Source organism: Tripterygium wilfordii, chromosome 3, assembly GCF_013401445.1.
Source record: "Tripterygium wilfordii isolate XIE 37 chromosome 3, ASM1340144v1, whole genome shotgun sequence".
Lineage (NCBI taxonomy): Eukaryota > Viridiplantae > Streptophyta > Magnoliopsida > Celastrales > Celastraceae > Tripterygium > Tripterygium wilfordii.
In genome coordinates, this window is record NC_052234.1 from 1743292 (window position 1) to 1766514 (window position 23223).

The 23223-nt window shown below is 37.5% G+C and overlaps 6 protein-coding genes across 12 annotated transcripts; 2 read left to right on the forward strand and 4 right to left on the reverse strand.

Annotated features, from left to right (window-relative positions):
- Nucleotides 1-42: 42 nt before the first annotated feature.
- Nucleotides 43-2703, reverse strand: LOC119987698 (protein OPI10 homolog). Of its 3 annotated transcripts, none has more exons than XM_038832634.1 (2): nucleotides 1954-2703; nucleotides 43-229 (listed from the first exon to the last, which is right to left on the reverse strand). In XM_038832634.1, the coding sequence occupies exon 1, from the start codon at nucleotides 2552-2554 to the stop codon at nucleotides 1988-1990; it is 567 nt and encodes a 188-aa protein (XP_038688562.1). In that variant the 5' UTR covers nucleotides 2555-2703; the 3' UTR covers nucleotides 43-229; nucleotides 1954-1987. The 3 variants fall into 3 exon arrangements, with proteins under 3 accessions (XP_038688562.1, XP_038688557.1, XP_038688550.1); XM_038832629.1 differs by lacking the exon at nucleotides 43-229 and adding an exon at nucleotides 248-364; XM_038832622.1 differs by lacking the exon at nucleotides 43-229 and adding an exon at nucleotides 397-660.
- A 787-nt stretch (nucleotides 2704-3490) lies between these two features.
- Nucleotides 3491-9381, reverse strand: LOC119989899. 2 transcript variants are annotated; one of them, XM_038835663.1, is made up of 12 exons: nucleotides 9057-9381; nucleotides 8575-8672; nucleotides 8395-8481; nucleotides 8174-8303; nucleotides 7272-8057; nucleotides 6760-6902; nucleotides 6477-6674; nucleotides 6255-6345; nucleotides 5977-6145; nucleotides 4921-5031; nucleotides 4710-4833; nucleotides 3491-3745 (listed from the first exon to the last, which is right to left on the reverse strand). In XM_038835663.1, exons 1-12 carry the CDS (start codon nucleotides 9144-9146, stop codon nucleotides 3703-3705), a joined length of 2070 nt encoding a protein of 689 aa, XP_038691591.1. In that variant the 5' UTR covers nucleotides 9147-9381; the 3' UTR covers nucleotides 3491-3702. The 2 variants fall into 2 exon arrangements, with proteins under 2 accessions (XP_038691591.1, XP_038691598.1); XM_038835670.1 differs by having other exon boundaries at nucleotides 3496-3745; nucleotides 4740-4833.
- Nucleotides 9382-11800: 2419 nt separating this feature from the next.
- Nucleotides 11801-13441, forward strand: LOC119995341 (protein ANTAGONIST OF LIKE HETEROCHROMATIN PROTEIN 1). The gene has a single exon (XM_038841809.1). It carries the CDS (start codon nucleotides 11922-11924, stop codon nucleotides 13233-13235), a length of 1314 nt encoding a protein of 437 aa, XP_038697737.1. The 5' UTR covers nucleotides 11801-11921; the 3' UTR covers nucleotides 13236-13441.
- A 163-nt stretch (nucleotides 13442-13604) lies between these two features.
- On the reverse strand, nucleotides 13605-14381 carry LOC119993104 (lectin 10-like; the record flags this gene model as incomplete). The annotated part of the gene is made up of 1 exon (XM_038840038.1): nucleotides 13605-14381. A coding segment is annotated over one exon (465 nt), but the record flags the coding sequence as incomplete, so codon positions are not given.
- A 1515-nt stretch (nucleotides 14382-15896) lies between these two features.
- Nucleotides 15897-17461, forward strand: LOC119985244 (membrane protein PM19L-like). The gene is made up of 4 exons (XM_038829479.1): nucleotides 15897-16122; nucleotides 16226-16403; nucleotides 16834-16882; nucleotides 17054-17461. The coding sequence occupies exons 1-4, from the start codon at nucleotides 15990-15992 to the stop codon at nucleotides 17243-17245; spliced, it is 552 nt and encodes a 183-aa protein (XP_038685407.1). The 5' UTR covers nucleotides 15897-15989; the 3' UTR covers nucleotides 17246-17461.
- Nucleotides 17462-17572: 111 nt separating this feature from the next.
- On the reverse strand, nucleotides 17573-22766 carry LOC119985216 (ultraviolet-B receptor UVR8). 4 transcript variants are annotated; one of them, XM_038829444.1, is made up of 11 exons: nucleotides 22619-22766; nucleotides 22374-22518; nucleotides 22097-22231; nucleotides 21944-22004; nucleotides 21466-21584; nucleotides 20818-20903; nucleotides 20490-20691; nucleotides 19596-19649; nucleotides 18580-18693; nucleotides 18123-18179; nucleotides 17573-17905 (listed from the first exon to the last, which is right to left on the reverse strand). In XM_038829444.1, the coding sequence occupies exons 1-11, from the start codon at nucleotides 22648-22650 to the stop codon at nucleotides 17702-17704; spliced, it is 1209 nt and encodes a 402-aa protein (XP_038685372.1). In that variant the 5' UTR covers nucleotides 22651-22766; the 3' UTR covers nucleotides 17573-17701. The 4 variants fall into 4 exon arrangements, with proteins under 4 accessions (XP_038685372.1, XP_038685380.1, XP_038685388.1 ...); XM_038829452.1 differs by having other exon boundaries at nucleotides 18052-18179; XM_038829468.1 differs by having other exon boundaries at nucleotides 17854-17980.
- Nucleotides 22767-23223: the final 457 nt, after the last annotated feature.

Below are 23223 nucleotides of genomic sequence, written 5' to 3' on the forward strand. Positions count from 1 at the left end.
GCGCTTAACCAGATGGTAATTTCATTTCATGATTACCGTTGATAAAACACAAGACAAACAATGGTATCCATTCATGAAAATAAAGAGCATTCACAAGACAAAGGGAACTTCCTTGTACATCTTCTGCATAGACTTAGGTGCAATGGAAAGAATTACACATCTTGTAATCGGCATGCAAACAACAAAAAGCCATCTGGGAAGATCCGTACATATGCCTGGCTGCCAGCAGCTTCAAAATACAACAAATACTCACATACCGCAGAATTATCATAGGAAAAAAAGGAAGAAGAAGAAACAGCAGAACATGGTGCCCAGAGATTCATAGCTAGCCAATAATCCCGTATACACAAATGTGACCAGTAATCTGTCGAATCAGTTATTACAGAGGCCTCGAGGCATCAGAAAAATCGGCATGCCATTCGGCAAGAAAAATAAAGATACGGCAGATAATACGACTGAAACTATAAATTCATACATCATACGGAATTACACATCTGGCAATAAATATACCAACTCTTCCATCAGAGAGAGTCCAAAAATCAACACAATTTCAATTTTCATTGACAGTTCTCAACACACATTAAAACCAGTTTGTGGAAATATAATGCTTCACCGCTCACGTATGACGTACCAAAGGATTGTCCAACAGAAGCGAAGAAACTGCAACACACAATATAAAAAGCCTGAGAAATTACAGCTACATTTTGCGACCTACAAAAAAAATTGAGCAGTATTCTATCCAATATGGCAATATTCAAACACATAGGAACACATCTTCATCCAAGTTTTTCACTTCATTTTCTTTTCTTGAACCAAAATAAGACGTATCATCAAAGTCATGCAAAATATGCTGGAAAACAAGTACACAAAGATTGAGATAGCACTCTTGACAGTGACAATGCTATACATGTAAATCCTGGACATAGAACTACAGAATATTATTAAGTCATGCAAAAAGGCAATAATTGTACAGAATCAATACTCTGAAACAATAGATAGGAATACAGTTAAACTGGTGGAATTATAGTATGATTAGAACCACGGTCTAAACATATCCATCTAAAAATTGATAGAGTAATTGTTAAATTGATTCTGAATCATTAATTCAAGTTCATAGGTTTATACTAGTATAAGTGTCATAAAAAGAGAGAGCGGCTACATAAACAAGACTCGAAATAAATCCACGACGCATCAACCTCATAGACTTGACTTCTCTTTATACTAAAGATGCCTTACACTCCAGTAAATCATGCAATCTACCACTTTAAAAATAAATCCACAATGCTTCAACCTCATAGACTTGACTTCTCTTTATACTAAAGTTGCCTTACACTCCAGTAAATCATGGAATCTACTACTTTAAAATATTCTCACCATTGGTAGAACGCATATTTTAACATAAATCAGCACAGAGTTTCTAAACATAACTTTTTGTTCACAACAGTTTTCCCAGAATATCAACTGTACTGAACTCTCTGGTCTTGATTTCCAGCGAGGAACATTGAAACAGCAAAAGACCCTGAGCAAATAGGGCCAGTTACAAGACAAAATCTTACCTTTTCATTAAAAAACTACTCTCTTCCATATGTAATTACATCCGACAAGCTCGAAATTGAAACAATATGTGACGCATGAAAGTATCAGAAAAGTAAGGTATTACTTGTCTGATATTTTAAGTAATGTGATCTTGAAAACCCATTAACCAAACAATACTCGTTAATTTCAAGCTGGAAGCCGGAAACAGCAACAGACGGCTCTCTTCCTTTCATTTTTTTTTTCTTTGTATGTGTTAAACTATATAGTTCTCTCATCAACAAACACAAAATTGCATCGCAACTAGCATATTGCAAAACAGAAAATAAAACATAGTAGAGAGAAATACTGTAATAATTTAAAACCTGATGGAACAAACAAAAAGCAATTACTGCATAACAAAATCCTTGAGAGATATACCTCTTTTTCTCTTCAGAGGAAGACGAAGAAAAGATTACAATTCAAAGCCTTTCAAGTACTCGGGGTCTCGCTTAGCCCGCTCTTGGAACTTCTTGAACCACCGGTCCAAAATATCCATAGGCACAATCAACTTACTCCCATCAACACCACAAAACGATTGCATGTAATTGAATAGATTCTCCCCCACTTTCATAGCCAGCCGTTCGATTCTCTTCTCCGCCGCCACATCCAACGAAGGCAGCGACGCCAAATCCTCCACGGAAATCCCTATCTTAGCGGACACAGGTGCAGCGTCCGGCGCCATTAACTCCATCTGACCGCCTGACTCAGGCCAATTGAGAGAGAGCACCGCTGACGGGCGGGCTAAAGTAACAGCACCACAGAACACGAAAGGTGATCCCGGAGACTGAACGTAGACTGCGAGGGCCTTGTCTGCTGGAAGCGTGAAGGTGTTCAATAAAAAGATACAGATTTCGCGAATTTGATCGTAGGCTTCACCAACGAAAGTGTTCATGTCGAGGATCCAGTGGAAGGTGTCGATTTGGGCGAAAGTAGACATGTCGATCGGGAAGCTCCGGTTAGGAAACACTACTCCGAACATGTTTATCGTGCTTCGGATCAGGATGAGACGCCGTTTGTGCTTCAATTTGTGGTTCTTCGGGGAAATATATGATTGGCAATCACTGGAATGCAAAAGAAAAAGCGAAGAAGAAGAAGAAGCAGTCCTCCAGTAACGTCTAGAAGCTACAAGCCTACAAGCGCACAAAATGTAATTTAAGTGTTTTTTAAAAATAAACAAAATAATAAAAGTAAATGCTAAATAAATGGACCCAAAGTATTTTTGGGCCCAAATAGATGAACCACGAGCTAGTCCGGGGCACCGGGCACGTCCATTTTGCGGTGTAGCGCTAGTCATCTCACGCGTTTGATATCCCATCCCAAATTTAATGTGGCTTATTGAATGTTAAGTGGGTCATGTATATTTATTTTTAATCGATCGCTATATTAGTGTTACGTAGATTAATCATTTGAGTCGATGAATGGTTAATAAGCAAAGTTGAGCATCGTCGTGTTTGTGCATTGTCGGATTTGTTCGACTTGGATGTTGTATATGTTATTTTTGAAACATATATTTTAGATTATTAATTTTTTTGAGAAAATGAAATGGAAAATTTAGTCCGTGTTTTCTATCTTAGAAAATGACTTTCTTTGGTTTTCCAATTTTCTATATATATATATATCTATATATTTTTTTTTAATTTCTGTATTTTCAAATTTTGCTAATCAAACACGTTTTCCAAGCATTTTCTATTTTTCTGAAAATGGAAAACAGAAAATACTTTAACCAAACGCACAGGCTCACACTTGGCTTGAATCCGTTTGAGTTGAGCACAACTGTTGATGCATTAATCACAATGATTCATCCTAAAATCAATTTGGAAAAAATTTGCAATAAAAAAAGCTTTGAAGCTCATTGGTTTCCTTGGCTTATGATCACTTATTGCAAATATTTGACTGAAGAAAGGGAAAAAAAAAACACCAAGCTACTAATAATCAAGAATTGTAATGAATGACAAGACAAGAGAACTACAAGGCCGATCCATTAGTATCTGCAACAGTATGACTACATTTAGAAAGATGCCATGGAACTTAGTTTTTCTTCTTTTGTAATCCAGTTCCACATGGAGAACAGACAAAATACAAAATATAAGCAAAAGCTACATTTCAGATTGAAAGTGTGCCATATCCTTATGCAGCCAAACAGCGGCCGCGGCCTAGAACCCGTTTTCTCCTGTAATCAGAGAAAAAGGATTAGTGAAACCATTTTCTGCACACCACCACAAAACAAAAACAGATGAACAAGTCAACTTGGCCCTTCCAAAAACTACTTTGATGTTCTGCTCATACATCTCCAAAGTCCAAATACATAATAACATCATATACTTGTGTAAGCATCCAAATGACAGATATTTAGAAAGCTTGAACAAAAACTCAACGGAAGCAGTTTTTCTAAATGCATGGGTTATTATTTTATCGCTAAAGCATTACCAGAGAGAGAGAGATGGAAGTGCAGTTTAGCAGGTGCTATAACCAGCGATACAATGTTGGAAGTTGGAACAGGCAAACAACAAAGCAATGTGGCTTAATACACTAGGCTCTGAACAAAAGTCATTAAATTTACCGTCTGTCCCTTCCTACAGACTAGGGAGGGATAAATAAATTAATGCATCAACTAGAGAAATGTTCATTTTCCTTAATTGCCTTGCAATTCTGCAAACTGCATATTTATTTAAATGAAGCAACATCTCTACACTTGATGCTAATCCAACTAATTCCTTCTAAGAATGACTACTATAACCATTTGGAAAAAAGCCTGGACAATGAGCATCTGCAGCATGGCCCTTTAGTTGGATACACAACTTGACTTCCAATTTAGCCTTAAATCAGATAACACATGCAAAATTTGTGGTAAATGCACATAAGGGTATCAAACCAGACAATGCATAATGCAAAAAGAAGCTTCTGCAACACAATAATAGATGAATGAAGACACCTCTTTTTGAGGGAGGAGTGGGGATGGCATGAAATAATTAAGACAGACGAGGAGAGTTATTATCAGAGCTTCCATGAAATGTTATGGATTGAGGTACCCATTGACAAATCTATGCATCTTACTAAGTTATAGAGTTGTGAGATAATGATGTGCAACTGGACAGGAAATTGCTGGCATATCAACAAATGAAATGAAAACTTATGTAAGTGTGAAAGGCAAAGCTCTAACATACTTTAAAGAAGAAATGCATTTCTCAATTTCTTCTTTCTGGTCGTCATAAGAAAACCACTTTTCATCATGAGCATCAGAATCCAAGGTCCCCATATCTGTATATTGAAAGGCAAGGGGAAAAATTATAGTGACTAGCGCATGTATTTGATCATCCAATAATCAAAACATGCATTCATCCTAACCTTGAAGCAAAACATTTGGTTCCCCACTGTAGCACCTCAATTTCCAGAGTACAGAACCATTAGCATCTGAAAGGATGGGCTCTGTTCTAACAGCATCAGATCTCTGTCCCACTACAATAGGGAGGCAAAGAGAAAGCCATTATATCAAATATAGAACTAATGCAAACAGCAAAAATTATTGCAAGTATAATTTATTGCATGAGAAAGGTTAATCAATTTCCAGAGTACAGAACCACTAGCTCATGTATTTGAACATGGCATGCTTAGCATTCATTGCATGAGAACAGTTAAATCAATTTAATATTATTGGCATGAATGCATACGAGTCAACTGTCAAGTGCATCAAAAGAATTAGATAATCATGATAAACTATAAGGGAATACATTCTGCAGCATTACTATGTTGGTCTGGGTTTCAGCAATAACGTCTTATGGCACGACCACTCGCAAGCAACAGATCATGTCATGCATTAATATGTTAAACAGCCAAAATGTGGACAGCAAGAACGTATACAATGGAGGGATTTTGTAAACACAGAACCATTAGGAAAACATCAATAAGCAAGTATCTAAAGGAGGATTTCCCTAAATACATCATTCAGCTTTCTAGCTCTGTTTGTCTTACCAGAACTCAGAACTCAGAAGTTCAATGAAGAGGTATTCCCTTCTTCTTTGACAGTTTATTAATACCTTGAGTTGCCACTTGCCAGATACTCCCTATCATGGCAAGTTAGATAGTTGTCCTTACCCTTTCTCAAATATTCTTGTGGACAACAGGCAGGTCAACCATCATGATTCACTTCGAAAAAGAAAAAAAAAACTGATGTAACATAACTATTGTCTTTTTTTTTTTTCTGAGCCTAAGGTAATGCACTAAGCATTCGATATTTCATGGTTCCAATGCAGCAAATCCATAAGTGTAACATAACTATTTATGTTGTTTAATTTAGCTTGACGCTTTGGGATGCCTCATCTGGATCACCAATTCACCATCAAACCAACTTTTCAAACACATATGAGAGGAAACCATTAAACGTGAAAAGAACTGCATACATACTTTTTTGTGCCATGCCCTTTGCCTCCAGCATCTCCATATGAGCTTCAGCTGCTTTACTTTTTATTTGAGAAACTAGAGCTTCATGCTCAGAAATTGAAAGGGAAGCCCCATTCTTTGCCATAATGACTTTAGCCAATTCATCATGCATCTTCTGCTTCAAGCCCTTTTTCTGCATGCACCAAGGATAAGAAAAAGGAAGCAAGAAAGGGAGTTAGTTTTACTGAAACAATACCTCCATACAATCAAAAGAAGGAAAATGTATTACCAACTTATAATACCTTTTCCTTTGCTACTGAAACCTTTTCTTTAGCCTCCTTCTCCCCCAGTAAAAATTTTGAATTTTGATCATCAATCACCCTCCGCAAGCACCTACAAGCAACCCAATCAAACAGATAGAAAGGAAAAAATCCAACCACTTCCCCATCTTGATCTAAGCTCAAGGGAAGGGGAATCCATCATGTAAAGAGACTGATTTTCTAACATTAGCCCCAATCACTTACTTGGTGCTAAGTGCTTCATCACATAGAAAGTTCAAGAGCTTGAACCTTCTTGTGATAGTTAGTTTCCCATATCCATCAATGCCCCCGTCGAAACAGTCAGGAGAGAACTCACTTGACATGTACGGGTAGTGAGAGACAAGTTTCCCTAGAGCTTGTACCCACGGATGTTTTCCTTTTGTTGAATTAAGAGATTTAGATCTGACAATAGTTCCAATCACTATATAGTCTCATAAAGCCATAAGTTATTGAGCATAATTAATCTATATTGGAGCAGAAAGGTTACTTTTCTCCCCTGTCTTCCAGTATTAAAGACAATAATCGAATGTGAATCCAGGGTACTATAGAGTAGTACGAGCGACGACCACTTTGCCCAAGTGCAATTTCCTTAATTACAATTCCAGTGTTTCCTTTCTTCAAATTTAGGACCTAGTGGCATGTAAAGTAGGAGAATAACCATTACCAACAACAAATTTATGAAGTACAGGGGAAATACAATAAAGAACAACAAATCAGCTAATGCTTTGAAGATAAGCTAGTCAACAATAATTCATGCAATGGAAAAACAAATTGGCTCCAAGAGAATAGACGATAAATGTAACTGACACTACTAATTCATGGTAAAAGCTCTCCCATAAGGTGATATTAGTGAAAGAGAGCTTACAGCTTTTATAGCAAATTTCCATCAACAAACCATAAAAGTTAACTACTACAAAGAACAAATGGTTTGGCAAATAAAACCATGATGTAGAGTGAAACATTCTTGCACAATGTAGAAAGAACCAAATTCAAACTGACCTTCCCGAAAGATGAACAGAATTCTAAGAATTGTAATGCATGCCCAACATCTTCATGAGGTAACAGAACGTCTTCCACAATTGTCAACCTGGAGCCTTGAGGCAATTGAATCTTAGCATCAAATTTTTCGTTCTGAAATTCTTCAGCACTCATCTTAAAATGGCATGACTCTATTGCTGCCTTCTGCTTAGCTTCCTCATTATCACTTCTAATGCCTTCTATGAGTGATGCATCTTCATAACTTGCATCACCTAAAACTGTGCAAGGCTTTAAGGTTGTGTTGAGGCTGGCACCAGCATTACCATTATAATAACCATTCAAGATTTGGTCTCTGCAATTTGGACCCTCTGAAACTTGAGCAGAGTCTATGGCTGCTTTTAGCTCGCTTCTGCCACTATCATTTTCAACATCAATTGGAAAATCAGCATCTTTGCATGTTCCCCTATTTCTGTCTTCATTGTGGTCCACATCAAAGGAAGCAGCCTTCAAAATCTGTTTCTCAGACTTTTTTTTCTCCTTAAGTTCACATCCATCCTTTTCACTCGTCTTCACTTTCTTCTTATTAACATCCTCACAAATTTTTGGCTTCTTTGCCCTACTCTTCTTTAATGCACCATTATCGTCTACACTGCTATTGCTTATTTCCTTCAACCCTCGTCGTTTTGTTTTATCTGAGCGACTCTCATCTGTTATTGCAAATTTTTCTGGAGAATCAACATTTGTACCACTGTTTCCATCAAAGGAATTTTCCTTTCCTCTCTTTATGGGCAAAACAACTACAGTCTCCTGGGCATACACATATCGGCACATGAACAATCAAATATTCTATCATCGCTAACCGAAAAATATGTAACTTAGCCACCATAACCATACAAAAGCAAACAAGAGAAGGCACTCCAAACCTTGTTAGAAGAAGTTTGTGTCTCGGGTATTTCAGGGCCATTAACTTTAAGCATTTCTGAAACAGAACAAAACCCGTGTTCTTTTGCCGTGTGCGCAAGTATACCAGTAGGTTTGTGACCTCGTGCTTTCCTGAAAATGATACGAGACACATAGATTATAACCCCAAAACAAAAAATAAAACTCTCTTCAACTAGAAAGCTCATAAAGACCATATACTTACATGCAGAAGCTACAATTGCAAATGTCCTTACACTTTGGACAACTCCACCGTTCCAATAGTGCCACATCAGCTGCTTTCTCTCCATACCTAGTTTGAGATGAACCTCAATGTACTGAGCAAAAGACGTTCAACACGAAAACAAGAAAGAATTTCTTATAAAATTCATTTGACATATCTAACCTGTTCAAAAGACATTTGTGACAGAAATTAATGGAACATATTTTCTTCCCTTTTTGGTTCTTACACTGGGCGGAGAAATCTCTTGTCTTTTGCCGACACTTCAAAAAATAACCAAACAAGACGTTGAGAATTTGAAATATTACACAAAATTAGGGCAAAAATCAATTTACGCAGAATCAACTGCAAGATAATATCAAACACTAAAAACCCTAGATCCTTGGAGTTATATATCATTATATTGTTCAATTAAATTCGGAATTTAAGGTAAATGCGAAATTAAATTAAGAGTGAAGATTTATAGCTAGATCAGTTCCACCAAATTCGAGCTAAAAACACAACAGAATAAACTAATTACTTAATTGCAAATTTGCAAGATTCGAATTTAAGGTATCTGTGAAATTAAATTTAAGATTGCAAAACTTTTGCTAGATAAAACAATACCCATTATATATACTTTATCCAAACTGATAATCTGAAAGCACCTGGTGACAAGTTTTTCCATTCTCAGAATCATAGATTCTACCACCTATGAGACGAACTCCGGGGCAGTTGTTGCGACTCCTCTTCTCCATCTACCTCTCAACTTCTTCTTCCAAAAACAGAAGCAGTAGAACTTTTTTTCTCTGTGGAGAACGGAGAACCAGAATGAGACGGCACAGACAGGATTTTGGGTGTGGAGACATGACAGATAAGCAAGCTTTTTGGGGGGAACGTCTGTTCGAATTTCGTTTCCCTGAAACAGATGGCGGGATGAAAAGAAGAAATGTGAAATTGTAGGAATTTTAGCGGGTTATTTTTTCATCGTGGAAAGATATTGGATATTTCAATTCAATTTCATCCTCTAAAGATCAAATGTTTTCGTATCAATAACTTAAAAGTTTAAAATTTTTCCAATTCAATCAAATATTTTCGTATCGGTGAGAATGGGAGATAGCTTGGTTGGTCTGATTATCTGTCCAGGAACTTGAGGTTCAGGGTTCTATTCTCACCAGGGGGTTTGGGATTTGGGTAGTTTTCCATTTGGTGTGGTGGCCATCATCTCCTCGGGTATGGCGGGGGTTTGGGATTTGGGTAGTTTTCCATTTGGTGTGGTGGCCTTCATGCCCCTCGAGTATGGCTTAACGTGTGTATGGTCTATGGGCCTTTAAAAAAAAAAAGTTTTCGTATCAGTAACTTTAAGTTTAAAATTATTCCAATTCAATAATTCGGATAGATTTGCCCATATTCAAACAGTCAAAGTATCCAGTGGCGGAGCCACGGTATCTTCAGGTTGAACTCATTAACTTTTCAAAAAAAAAGTTGTTATATATATTTTTGGGAAAAAAAATGATTTACTTTATACTAAGGTACAAAATCTTAAAATTAAAATTAAAAGCCCACCCTAAAATTTTTTAAAATACTCATATCTTCTAATAACTATATAATATTAATATTTATAGTTAAATAAATAGCTCTAAAAAAATTTCAGAAGCATCGTCCCCCAATCTTTATATCTTCCCTTATAAATTCCTAACTCGGTTTGTTAACTTAGCTCACCTTCAATCTATTCCCTGGACCTGCTACTGTAAATAGATAATGTGTCATATAAAAGTAAAAATTAAAAAAAAATATTGTTATAACACGTGGATTATGTGGAATCATATAGGCAAAATTAAATTTTAAAAAATAATAGGAAAGTCCACCTCCTCATCTTCTCCTTCATCCCAAAAATATAAAAGTTTATTTAAGATCCCTTAATTTTGCTACTTTTCTTATTTGCAGGTATTTTTTTTTAATATTAAATTGTCGCCGTTACTAATTTGCATAGATCTTGACCAATTGACAACATGTTTTTTTTTTTGGAGATTTCTCTTTGATATATTAGATTGTTTGGTGTGATATGCTATTTTGGTCGATTGACAAATTGTTTGTGAGAATTCTTCTGATTTTAGTTTCTTTATTCTTCAAATATATTATCTTGGAGGGTTTTCTCTATGGATTGTCTTTCCTTGTTGAGATCTGTTGCCATTTTTTGTTTTGTTGGTTCGTGGAGTTCGAATTTCAACTAGAGTTTTTGATTTTATTTCATCGGCACAAGTACATCCCGACAAGTATCTTGTCATCCTCATACAAAACAATGTTCTTAAATCCGACCCAAGTCCTCAAGTCCGTTTATGTTGATTATCATCTTATTGGATTCTATCAAACTATCATCTTTAAATCTAAAAGGTTGGCCTTACGATAATCATTATTGCAAACTCCAGTGGATAATCATTGGAAAATCAAACATTTTTTAAATTCCATAAATAGTCTTGATCATGGAATATTGGGAAGTGCAAATCAACATCACACATGTTCCAATAATGTTAATTGTCTTTTTTCTTAACTTATTTTCTTATTTGGAAGTTTATAAAAAATTAAGGGGAGAGATTTAAATGGAATTGAAGAAAATATTTCATTAAATTTTTGTCAAAATTCATCATCCTAAAAATGGAGTCATTTAGAGGGAATGAATTACTAATTAAGTTATTTATAAGTTAAAAACTTGTTTTACCCATTGTACATAACATTTTAATATAAAAATAAAGATAAATTAGTAAATTAATTTAGTTTTATTTATTTATTTTTTGATCTATCTAAACAAGGGAGGAATAACGATATTATTCTTCTCATTCTCTCCCTTTATTTTCTCTTCCTTTTTCTTCCCAAAAATCCCTCAATCCAAACACACCTTAAGTTTTTTGAGAAATACTATTCAATATTTTTGAAATAAGACTTAGAATTGTATCATATTCAAATACCAAAATAGGTACAAGAATTGAGGTTAGTAGGCACTAGAGCCATCAACATAGGTGAGAAAAATGACATGAAAGTACTTTTGAGTAAGAAAAAAAAATTTATATTGGAATTTGGATTTTGAAATTTTAAAAAATAAAATAAAAGAGTATTTATCACACATAGCATCTTAATTAGGAGTGTAAATGATTATTTTTATGATTTTTTTACAAGAATTTAATTGATCTATCGATCAATTATGAACGGTTATTTCGGTTATTCCATTGATTTTTGATCGAATCTCACTAATTTTTTTTAAAAAAATAATCGATCGTTAAATCGGTTAATCGTTTGGTTCGGTTATTCGATTACTTTTTTTAACAGTCCTAATGTTCTAAACCTAAACCTCCATCCACCGTTGCACCTGGACATTAGGAAGACATTAGTTTTTTTAATTGAAAGGAAGGTCACACACTCACACCGACCACCGAGTCACAGTCAGAGTCACTGACACAGCATATACACACCTTTTTCCCGTGGTCATTTGGAAATGACATACCCGTGACAATCCGAGACTAAACTCCGCCACAGTTATGGCCGCGTCCGGCGGAGGTGGTAGAGAGGAAAGTGTAGCCTCCGGCAAGTCAACCTATGAAGAAGACACCTCCTTCAGTCTCTCCTGTAAACAGCTGCCGCTGAAGAAATCTAAACGCAAACAGCTTCCTCAAGAAGTCGAAGCTCTCATTTCCTCCGCCACCGTCGCCGCCCATTCGTTTCTCTCCCAAAACGACCTCCTCTTATCCCCCTCTCAAATTCTCTCCATCGAGTCCCTCCTCGCTGCTCCTTCACTCTTCTCTCTATCTCCACTTCTTCCACCATCACAATCTTCGTCTTGGTTCCATCGATTCATCTCCTCGGCTTCCAGTGAATACGACCCTCGCTGGCTCCACTGCTTCCGAATGTCCAAACCCTCTTTCTCTCTCCTCCTCTCCCTCATTTCGCCGTCTCTCCTCGCTCTGCTCCCCTCCTCTGTACCCCCAAATTTCGCACTAGCCGCGGCCCTCTTCCGCCTCGCACATGCCGCGCCTTACAAGTCCGTGGCGCGCCGCTTCGGGCTGGTTTCGTCCGACCAGGCCTGCCGGGTTTTCTTCTCAGTTTGCAAGGCAGTGATTGAGAAATTGGGGAATTTGGCCGAATTGAGGAGTGACGTAGGTCGGATTTTGGTGGGGTTTGGGTGGATTTCACTGCCGAATTGCTGTGGTGTGTTGGGGTTTGGGAGATTTGGAGTTGATTGTCCTGAGTTGGGGCGAAATGGGTCACTGTTGGTTCAGGCATTGGTGGACTCCGAGGGTAGGTTCTTGGATATCTCTGCGGGTTGGCCTTCTACTATGAGAACCGAAACCATTTTGCATCAAACCAAACTCTATTTGGGGGTACAGGAGTCAGAGGAGTTGTTCAATGGCCCTCCATATAAACTAAGAGATGGCAGTTTGATTCCTCAATACATTTTGGGGGACTCTTGTTTCCCTCTATTGCCATGGCTCTTAACTCCTTATGCAAGACAGGATGAGGAGGATAGTTTTAGTTCCATGGAGAGCGAATTTAACATTGTTCATGGTCGCGCGATGGGGCTGGTTGGCACTGCATTTGGCAGGGTTCGGGCACGGTGGCAGCTTCTGGCGAAGAGGTGGACTGATAAATGTGTTGAGATTTTCCCGTTTGTTATTGTTACAGGTTGTTTGCTGCATAACTTTCTGATCAGGTGCAGTGAGCCACTGCCAGAGGGTAACGGGTGGTATCCCAGGGATGAGGAGCTTCCGGCTTTCGAAGGAGAGGTAGACGATACTGGGAGGAGAATCAGGGATGTCCTTGCACAGCACTTGAGTGGGGTAAGGGCTAGCAGTTGAAATCTTACTTAATAATGTATGCTTGTTCGAATAAAAAAAAATGCATGCTTGTTGATGTTATCTTCCTTGTAGTTTGTAAATAAGGAGTGTACAAGTTTGATTCTGGTGAATTTAGATGACTGCTTATCGATTGCCTGTGTGCAGGCACGTTTTCCCTGTATCTGTGTGTTTGTGCCGAAGGATTGTAGCTTGAAAAGTTCATTCCATATGCAGACCATTTAGTAGTATTTCCTAGTGCATTGCAGTTACCCAATTTGTTTGCATAACTAGGATAAATATTCAATTTGATTGAGAGGGGAATCAGGAGATGATGCATCGGATATATATTGCTTGATTATACTTGTGTAGAATTAGCTGAACCTGCGCCATTTTGCTTGAAGTTGAAGTCTTTTACATGAGATCTTTGATTAAGATAGAGGCTTGTCTCAGTTTATGAGAGAAGGTTTGCTGGTGTAGAACAATCTGGTTAGAGGACGAAAATATAATACTAGCTGGTTTTATTACACATTTCATTGCAGTTGAACTAGGGCCGTGTCTTAAAATTAAGAACTGGTAGGCTTTCAATCATAGTGCAGCTGGTTTTATTACACATTTCATTGCAGTTGAACTGATACTGCATTCTTTTACAGTATATGAACCAAGACAGGCCTAACCTACAAACCAAAACCCCAAAACCCACAACTACACCCATGGATTCTTGAAGCTATCAAACTCAACTGCTACAATCTGATTACTGGTACGATTACCAAAAGCCGTTTCTGGACTAAACAGAGCTAGGTAACCACCAGATGAATCTTGTGGGGTTTGGGGATCAAATGGAGCAAGAAAGAAAGAAATCCCATCACCATACAAGTTGAGATCAACAGATTTCATGATGAACGAGAAGTGGGTAGTGAAATATGTGACTTTGCCGGTTTTCGAGTCCCAAATATGCACAGGTTGTGAATATGAAACTCTTCCAACACTGCTTGTTAGTCTTGCATCTGCTTGGTTCTTTGTGATCTGAACAACTGCCCCTGAAGAGAATGAATCTCCTTGGAATTCAATCTCTGGCATGTTTGTGTGGAACGTTGAGAAGTTGAAGAAGAGTGATTCTGCATTGAGAACCATTAACAGCAAGAAAAGAAGATGAAGAAAGCCATGTTGTTAAGAAAACCATGATTGAAAAGGCATGTAGAAAATGGAGAGAATGAAACTATGAGTAGTTCAACTATATATGGTTTTCTTATTTTATGCATATGTTGGGTTATGTAGAGGTTCCATTTGGTGGCATGCTCAATGATTCATTGTCATGGGATTTAAATCTATTATGGAAACAGAGTGAAGAAGACAAAGAATCAAATTCTGTCACATAATATAAAATTGAATCAAGACGATTAGCACAATAGTGAAATGTGTATGACAATACAATGCAAGCGATGCCATTGCCGTCTTTTAAGTTCTCCTGGAAATTTCGAGGTGACAATACGGCAGAGAAGAAAGATAGAATGGTGTATTGTCTTCTGCTACTAGTTTTGCTGTTTTGGATCTGGTAGGGCCGACAACATGGTCATGGACCAATACGAGAACAAATCCATCACCATCTTCATCCTCTGATCCTTTGTCCTAAAAATTTACGATCGACTGTATGAGTTTATGAGAAAATCAATAGGAATCAACTACGTGTATTCGTTTTCGCTATTCATTTCCATGTAAGATCATACTTTCACAATTTTTTATTGAATTCATATAATTTCTTATTATTATTTTAAGCATTTTTTAGATATTCCTCTTCGCTTATAGCTCTATCTATACAAATTCTCTTGATTCTCCTTGCCATCTCATCGTTCTCTCTATGTTGTCTCTTAATTTTTCAAGACTGATAACTATACATCATCAAGGGTCGTATAGCTAACCTATAAAATCGTTCCTTCAACCTTAAAAGAAACATTCAGTTCAGTGTACTCCATTTCATCTGCCCATTTTTAATCATATTAGCTATAGCTTCATTAATGTCATTGTCATCTTGGAACGTCGAGCAAATATATTTAAAAATTTACTTTTGTTGCTTTTGTCTCATCTAATTAAGTCGTTTGTTCATTCCTTTATTAACTTACATTTCATATATTATGATTTAATTACACTTATTTCAAATTCTTAAATGTTTATGAAGCATTTACATGTTCGGACTCAACATGGATTGGATTTCGAACGTAATTAATTGACCAAATCAGGACAAGCAAATAGGATAATAACCTAATCGAGGTTAGGGTCCAGACAAGTTTGGACCCAGACCTAGTCTTAAACTGGATATTTTTTTTTGTTTGGATCCAGATTTCAAACACATAACTTTTGTTCAAACTTGATTTGATATAGGTCGAACAAATCCGATCGTCTGGACTGTGTTTTGCCACTCAAAGAGAGTGTCCATTCACCCCAACTAAAGACAAAAAAAAGGCCATTTATTGTCCTTATCCATTAGTTGGTCTTTGGCTACAAAATTAATACCAAAGAAAATGTGCAGAGGTGCAACAAAAGACGAGAAAGCTGACCTCGGAGACAGCCAACAATATCTAAAGTTGGCAAAAATGTGCTTTCTGGAGTCGAATGGGCCCAAATGGAAGAAATTATCCTGAAGGCACTGTACCCTTTAACAAAACTAACCCATTACGCAGAAGGCCGTCTTTTTACTTATATTTTTCATAAACCCCATGAGCGTCTCTTGCCTTTGCATCCTCAGTGTCGATTGAAGTGAAGATTGAGCGAGTTCTAGCAATGGCGGTTGGAAGAGATGGTAGGGATTTTATGGGTCTTCTTTTAGCAGTGAACTTGGTGGTTTATCTCATCATTCTTGGACTAGCTGGATGGTCTCATGACAAATACATCGATGGTGAACAGAATCACCCACGTATGCTCTCTCTGCTTCAATTCCTTGTTCTTTGTTATGTTATCAGAAAAAATTACTTCCTTGGGTTTCCAAAGGTGAGAATTTCAGTCTGTTTTGTGTACAGATTTGGGTGGTAATACATCCACAAACTTCGTGTTGTTGTTTGCCCTGATAGCTGGAGTGACGGGGGCTTGTTCAGTGATTACTGGGATCATGCATCTTCATGCTTGGAGAAGTGATAGTTTGGCTGGAGCATCTTCTTTGGGAATCATTTCCTGGGCTCTTACTACTCTTGCTTTTGGGTATTTACATCCAATCCTAACATCATATACACAAAGCTGTATTATGTGAGAATTTCTTACGTGGGACATGATTAACTGTTATTCTATTAGAACTTACTCATGAACTGAATCTGGTATCATTGTGTGCTAGTCACAAAACTCTTTGCAAATGCGGGAGGCCGCAAATTCAACTCACACGTCTAGCAGTTTCGGAAATATATTTCTTGCATTGATTCCTTTTTCTTTGTGTGTCGTGTTGTTTGGGCATCTCAAATTCAACTCCCACGCCGAGCAATTTCTGAAATATATTTATTGCACTGATTCATTTTTCTTTGTGCGTTGTGTTGTTTGGGCGTCGTAACTCCCACGCGCAGCAGTTTTGAAAATATATTTCTTGCACTGATTCCTTGTTCTTTGTGTGCTGTGTTGTTTGGTCTTATTCTTGACGCAGACTTGTGTGCAAGGAGATAATATTAGGAGGGCACAGAGGAAAGCGACTGGTAATCATTTTTTTGAATCCCATTGCGGCATTAAGTCAGTGTATACATATATGCCTCAAGTAGCTAATTAGATGTTCTTGTATCAATTCGATTCGGATTCGTTCAATTTCTGCCTAAACAACCAAGTACAAGGGAAGTTGATTAAACAAGACATTTTGGCTTGATTTGCAGCAAACATTAGAAGCATTTATCATAATAGCGATGGCAAGTCAACTCCTATATGTGGGAGTTCTTCATGCTGGGATGTTCTACAGCAGATACGGCCCCTATTACCGCAGTTACAACAACAACCACGGTGGCAGCAGTGGGGTCGTAGAAACGTCTTACGAACCTCAAAAGACTGATACTGAGACCATAACCTAAAAGAGAGTCATGTACATTCATGCCCTGGTTTGTGGATGCTGAATCTGCTGATGGAGCTAGATATGGTTGTGTAATTTGTTTTGCAATACACTTTTGCATGGATTTCATGTGGATGTAGCTGGGAAGAAGAGATTAAACTAGTTTTGTAGTAACATACGAAGCATATGACCGACTGTTCGATTGTGCTTTCTCAATAATAAAAAACGTTGGTTCCGATCTCTTGACGCAGAGGTGTGGGAGATTACAGATTCTAACGCCCACTTTGGCATGATTTGGCATTATTTCTGTACTGGGTTTCCAACCAGGACTTAACCTAAAAGAGAGAAAAAAACAAAGCAAGCATGCCGTCTCAAATATCGACCTCCTTAACTCCCAATCTGTCCTCTGCATATTAAGGGGTTATGAGATGTCTACAACACAACCCCAATATCAGCATTGTCAATAGAATTTAGTATTCTATGATTGTTTTGATTCATCAGTCTGCCATTCTGCAATTGCAAGGGTATGGCGTCCCCCGCAAGCAACAAGTTTAGCAATCCAATGACCGTCAGCACCAGTATCAGCGTCTTTTGGAGGTGGAATGTTTATAGGCACTTCCATTGGTTGGCCTGTAGTTGCCTTTCTCCCATATCCAAGTCGCCCGTGGTCACCTCGACCAAACTGCCAGTAAGAAGACCCATCAACGAAAAACTTGGTTCGAATTGCAAGGAGATCATCCCATTACGACAATTGAAACTTTTCAGTTGAAAACACCAAGCACAGAACAAGGGAAGCAGAATAGAAGACATTAATGCCTGGTTGCTTACTATTTGATGAGGTTGGAATTCAATTCCATGACTCCCATACGATTAGCATAATACTTGTTAAATATACGTACCGAAAACATTCGTCCATCAAGTGTCAAAGCAACCGAATGAGTCCCACCACAAGACACCTGGATTTGAAATAAATCAATCATATGCTAAAAGGGTTTAAAAGTGAGCCAATGAAGATACAAGCCAGTAAGCCACAAACTACTTGGCAACACCACTATTTTCCGGAGACCACAATTACAGCACCAGTTCGCAAATCAAAAGCATTCCTGTATGTTTATACCAGTAGACTCAACTTCAACGATTGAATATATTTTCATTCTATGGTTATAAAACTCTTTCTAATATCATAAGGTAACCATTCACACTATTGTCTGTATGTGTGAGACCCTCAGTAGCAAACAATGTAACACTCTTTTCATAAATGGTTCTTTGATAAAAATGTAGTTTTTCATAAATTGATCTTGATAAAAATGTATCCCATAAGCTATTAGACAGGTTATTTCTTCACATTGTTGGTACCTGAACAATGTCCTCCCCAGCCAAAAGATGAACCCTCTGAGGCAACATTTTACTGCTCTTGTCACTATCTCCAAATCCAAGCCTCCCATGTTCCCCTCTTCCCCAGCCATACACCTGGAACAAAGGACATTATATATTATCATAATCATTTAAAACTTGAACAACCCAGTCATTTTGTTAAAAAAGGGCTCACAGAATATTGGTAGGCATAGCAGGTTCCATGTTATGCCGTTTTGGACTTAACAAACAAGTGCACTTCATAACATTAGCTAAAGAGCATGCGCCTAGTCCATTGGGGAAGTATACAATAGAGAATAAAATAGAACAAAGCAAATAAAATGAAGTAGGCTCACACACAGACACTCACTCAAATTTTCATATTTTAATTGTCTATAGATAGTTTCGTAGACAAATCTCTGAAAAGGACAATTAAAGAACATGAGGTCATCTGGAGGATGTCATATATATGATGCGCTGCAATATGAAAAGAGATTATCCATGTTTACAGAAAAAGGGACAGTAAAGGGATGATTTGTAAACTTGAAATGACAAAAGGCTTTAAACGAAGTCAGTTGGGATATGCTGATGGCACGTTGGTGAAAGCTGCGAAAAATGGATCAAAAAATTTGAATTACTTCTTCTTTTTAGATCACCATAAATGGGAGAGCTTCCAGGTTTTCCACTCAAGAAACACTCTAATACAAAGAGAGCTTATCACCTTTTTTTAAACCATCCTTGTGATGGAAGTCCTGGGAAAAATTATAATGAAGGTAAAAGAGGGAGGTTATTTGGAAAGGTTTAAAGTTAGTGAGGGGAATAACTTTAAAGATCTCATCTTCTCTTTGTTAGAGATATACTCTCTTGTTTTAAAGCTGTCACAGGGCTTAGAGTTTATCTGACGAAGGGACATTTGTTTCCATAAGTGGTGTGTCAAATAACGTTTGATGGCTAAAATAATGGGCTGCCTGTAAGTTTATTATGATTCCAATTAGTGCCCACATCAAAAGTATGCATACCTCTCCATCATCAGTCAATGCAGTTGAATGCCATCCTCCAGCAGCAATATCAACCTAGATTGCCATACAAAACGCCTCAGGGACATGAACTAGTAGAAGAAGTGTCTTTCTTATGCTATAGCCGTCAGAACACAAAGCAACCACCAGAGCATCAACAATCTAACCATACTTCAGTAACCAAAATTAAAGATTAGTAAATTTGAAACAGAGACCAAAAAGAGTTCAAGCCATAACTTCCAGACCAATAAAACAAGACAGATATATAAAAGCAAAAAGTTTGATGCACAGCTAAGTGAGAAAAAACCTCATAGGTCAGATCAAAATAACAGTTATGACATCTTTATGAATATGCACAGATAAGTGAACAAAACCCTTCTCATCCCCCTTTCCTGACCTGCTCAGAACCATTCTTCAATAATTTCAGGCGCACCCTGAAGGCAATATGGTCTCAAGACTTTAAAGAAATTCACCAAATGCAGTCCACAACCCAATAAAGTTGGTCACAAATTGAAGAAGTTATCCTAGTCAAGGAAAGGCACAATTTTTACTTTAATCTAGTACGACTGACAATACGATTTCACGTTGCTATTTATTTGGCTGAACAAGAAACATTGTATCTTTTCTATGGGCTTAGCAATTTGGGAAAACCAAAGCATAATATTGTTTTGAATTTCTGAGAGGTTTTGAGGACAGATTACCAAACGAGCACCCCCCCCCCCCCCCCCCCCCCCCCCAAAAAAAAAAACACCAAAAAGGATGTTGAAGAAGTTGAACATTTGAACATTAAGATAAAATTGAAAATACGTGTTAGTTTTGTTGGTTTCAGTCGTTTGCGGGGAAAAAATGAGGCAAGAGCTGACAAACAGTAAGAAGATATGAATATATGATACAAACCAAGTTAAGACCAGCAAGCCCTTGAACAAGAATAGGCTGTGATCTTGGTTGGGTATCCCCGGTACCAAGTTGTCCATACTCATTATTACCCCATGCCCATAAAGTTCTATCCTCTTGAAGGGCCAAATTATGAAATGCCCCCACCGCAATAAGCTTCACCCTTTCAAGGCCTTGTACTCTCACAGGAATGGAAATTTGTTTTCTGTAGAAACCAAAAGAAAAAAAGAAACAAAGAAATCCATAAAGTACTCTCATGAGGATAGTAAAAAGGAAAGACACTAGACATGCGTGAGATGAGTTTGGGGAATTCAGCCAAAAGGGACTGTACATGTCACCAGGAGGCCACGGTTGACCCCAAGTCCATACATGTCCTTCACGTGTAAGCACCACAGAGTGAGTACCACCAGCAGCTACCTGTTTTATCAACATTTAGAATTCACTGAAAAGCCATGTAGGCCTCATATTATCTATCTCGGTCACAGATGCAAAATGCAGAATCAGAGAAGTAGAGCTTACAAAACTGCAAAATCATGCCACTTCCTGTCTGAGAAATCTATATTTGAATACTTTTATAGGGAAATCATATGACTGAGCCAATTGTGCGTTAATCAGCTCTCTTACACACGAATACTTCGTAAAAGATCGTAAAAGAACCCATTCTAGGAGAAATCACAAAAATAACACAGGGAAAATTTGAAGTTACACTACATAAGGAATATATAGAGGATGCTAAATATAGTCACCACCTTGGTTTCCTCCATATCACAATTACGGAGAAAGTTTGCTCCAACTCCATGTGTATTACATTCTTTTTATGTAGAAAAACAAAAAAAGGTTTTTACAGGGAGTTTGTACAGTTTTAAGTTAATATATTTGAGTGTGAAAAGGTCAAGTGACTTATAGCATGGAAAAGGTCAAGATGCTATCAGATTTTACACATCCCAACTACCATTGAAATGCAAAAAAATGTAGTCACCTGGCGAACCACAAGTTTCGGTGCACAACGATGAGGAATCACAATATCCCTTTTCAAGGGCCTGCCAGTGTCATCCTTCCTTTCAGGTTCTTCACCACACTGACCATACTCATTGCCACCTGCTCCATATACATGTCATGCCCTTAGGTCCATCGCAAATATACCTAAATAATCTCAGGCAACAAGGCAAAGAATTTGTCTAACTGTTTTCTTACCCAGAAAGCAGAGGAAAGTGGTGACAAATTAGTACCTAAGTTTCATGTTTCATGCCATTTATTGCTTCAAAATCACGCACACGTTAAATATGCAAAATGAGCTATACAATTTGTCAATAATTGAAGCATAGCTTATTATTTATGTATTGTTTTCTTTCCATACACTTACCCAACAAACATACAAAAAAGACATAAAAAAAGAGAGGTCACTAACAAAGGAGAACATTAAAAAATAAAAAGAACCAACTTGATTATAGTATTACCCCAAGCATAGGCTCTCCCTTGATCGTCAACAGCCAAACAATGCCACCCACCAATAGCGGCCTGAAATTACAAATCCGAAACTCATTCTAAAAAATATTACAGAAGGAGAACTCTTTTTCATGTGGCCAATAATCTTGGTAGTGGAATTTTACCTGAACAATATTGACATTTGCGAGAGCTTTAACCTGGCTAGGAATGTTCTCTGTTTTAGGGTGTGCTTGGGAGTTTTGGTTAGTCTCAGGCGGGTGCCCTAAGGTCCCTCTCTGGTTCCATCCCCATGTGAACAACTATTACCCAGTTCATTCAAAGCACACAACACACATAAGGACTTGACTAGTACAAAATAGTCGCTCATCAACATATACATATACATATATATATATTAACATTTTTGTGAATTTTATTGAATCAGCAAGACAAAAAGAGGACCTTGCCGTCGTCGCAAATGGCGAGGGAGTTTCGGCTTCCGCCGACCACGGAGCGAACTTTGTAGGGCTCAAGTGCTTTGACGACACAGACCCACTCTTTCTCTTCGTTGTTGCCGATTCCAAGTTGTCCGTCTTCTCCTGAGCCCCTGAAAATCGAGAAATAGATAGAAGGCATCAGCCGGTGAAGCAAGTATATGTACTTCATACATATACACATATGTAAGAAGGGAAGACAACGAGAGATACCAGGCGATGACGGAGGAGATGTTGGCAGCCATGTTAGAATGACTTTCAGTGAATTCTGAGTCTTGAGAGAGAGAGAGAGAGCTGAGACCGTGTAGATATATAGGCACTGATTTAGTGCCTTGTAGACGTGGTGTTTCTGTAAATTCGATTCCCTAGAAGTGACAAACCTAAATGTCCGAATCATGGATGAGCGAGTGTGGCTTTTAAAGCCACTACAAAAAGTTTCTTTTTTTTTTTAATATAAATAAATCCTGAATGTGTTTTGATGGATATTAGGGATCCAACAATATATTTTTTATCAATTAAAAATCAAATTGTATTTGAAAAAGAAATGAAAATTATTAACCATTGAATATAAATCTGAAATATTCTATGTTTTCTTTTACATTTAATTCGATTTTTGTTTAAAAAAAAAATGGTTGAATTCATATATCTGATCAAAACACATTCATGATTTTTTTCAAAAATAAAATAAAATTATAATAATGACCCAAGCCACAAGATTTGTAAGTGTGGATAAAGAAATAAAGGTCATGCGACTCATGCCTAGTCAACATAACATGTGACACTAAGATGGAAAACCTTGCAAGGAAAAGGATGAAGTT

What these genes read in the sequence shown, in the direction of transcription:
- LOC119987698 (XM_038832634.1), bottom strand. Translation starts at nt 2,554, where the DNA reads ATGTTCGGAGTAGTGTTTCCTAACCGGAGCTTCCCGATCGACATGTCT.
- LOC119989899 (XM_038835663.1), bottom strand. Translation starts at nt 9,146, where the DNA reads ATGGAGAAGAGGAGTCGCAACAACTGCCCCGGAGTTCGTCTCATAGGT. An exon ending in ATGGAAAAACTTGTCACCAG is followed by an intron (nt 8,673 to 9,056) that starts GTGCTTTCAGAT and finishes TATTTTTTGAAG; the next exon opens with TGTCGGCAAAAGACAAGAGA. An exon ending in TCTGTTCATCTTTCGGGAAG is followed by an intron (nt 6,903 to 7,271) that starts GTCAGTTTGAAT and finishes ACATGCCACTAG; the next exon opens with GTCCTAAATTTGAAGAAAGG.
- LOC119995341 (XM_038841809.1), top strand. Translation starts at nt 11,922, where the DNA reads ATGGCCGCGTCCGGCGGAGGTGGTAGAGAGGAAAGTGTAGCCTCCGGC.
- LOC119985244 (XM_038829479.1), top strand. Translation starts at nt 15,990, where the DNA reads ATGGCGGTTGGAAGAGATGGTAGGGATTTTATGGGTCTTCTTTTAGCA. An exon ending in CTTACTACTCTTGCTTTTGG is followed by an intron (nt 16,404 to 16,833) that starts GTATTTACATCC and finishes TTCTTGACGCAG; the next exon opens with ACTTGTGTGCAAGGAGATAA. An exon ending in GGCACAGAGGAAAGCGACTG is followed by an intron (nt 16,883 to 17,053) that starts GTAATCATTTTT and finishes CTTGATTTGCAG; the next exon opens with CAAACATTAGAAGCATTTAT.
- LOC119985216 (XM_038829444.1), bottom strand. Translation starts at nt 22,650, where the DNA reads ATGGCTGCCAACATCTCCTCCGTCATCGCCTG. An exon ending in ATCTCCTCCGTCATCGCCTG is followed by an intron (nt 22,519 to 22,618) that starts GTATCTCTCGTT and finishes CTCGATTTTCAG; the next exon opens with GGGCTCAGGAGAAGACGGAC. An exon ending in TTGATGGACGAATGTTTTCG is followed by an intron (nt 17,906 to 18,122) that starts GTACGTATATTT and finishes TCTTACTGGCAG; the next exon opens with TTTGGTCGAGGTGACCACGG.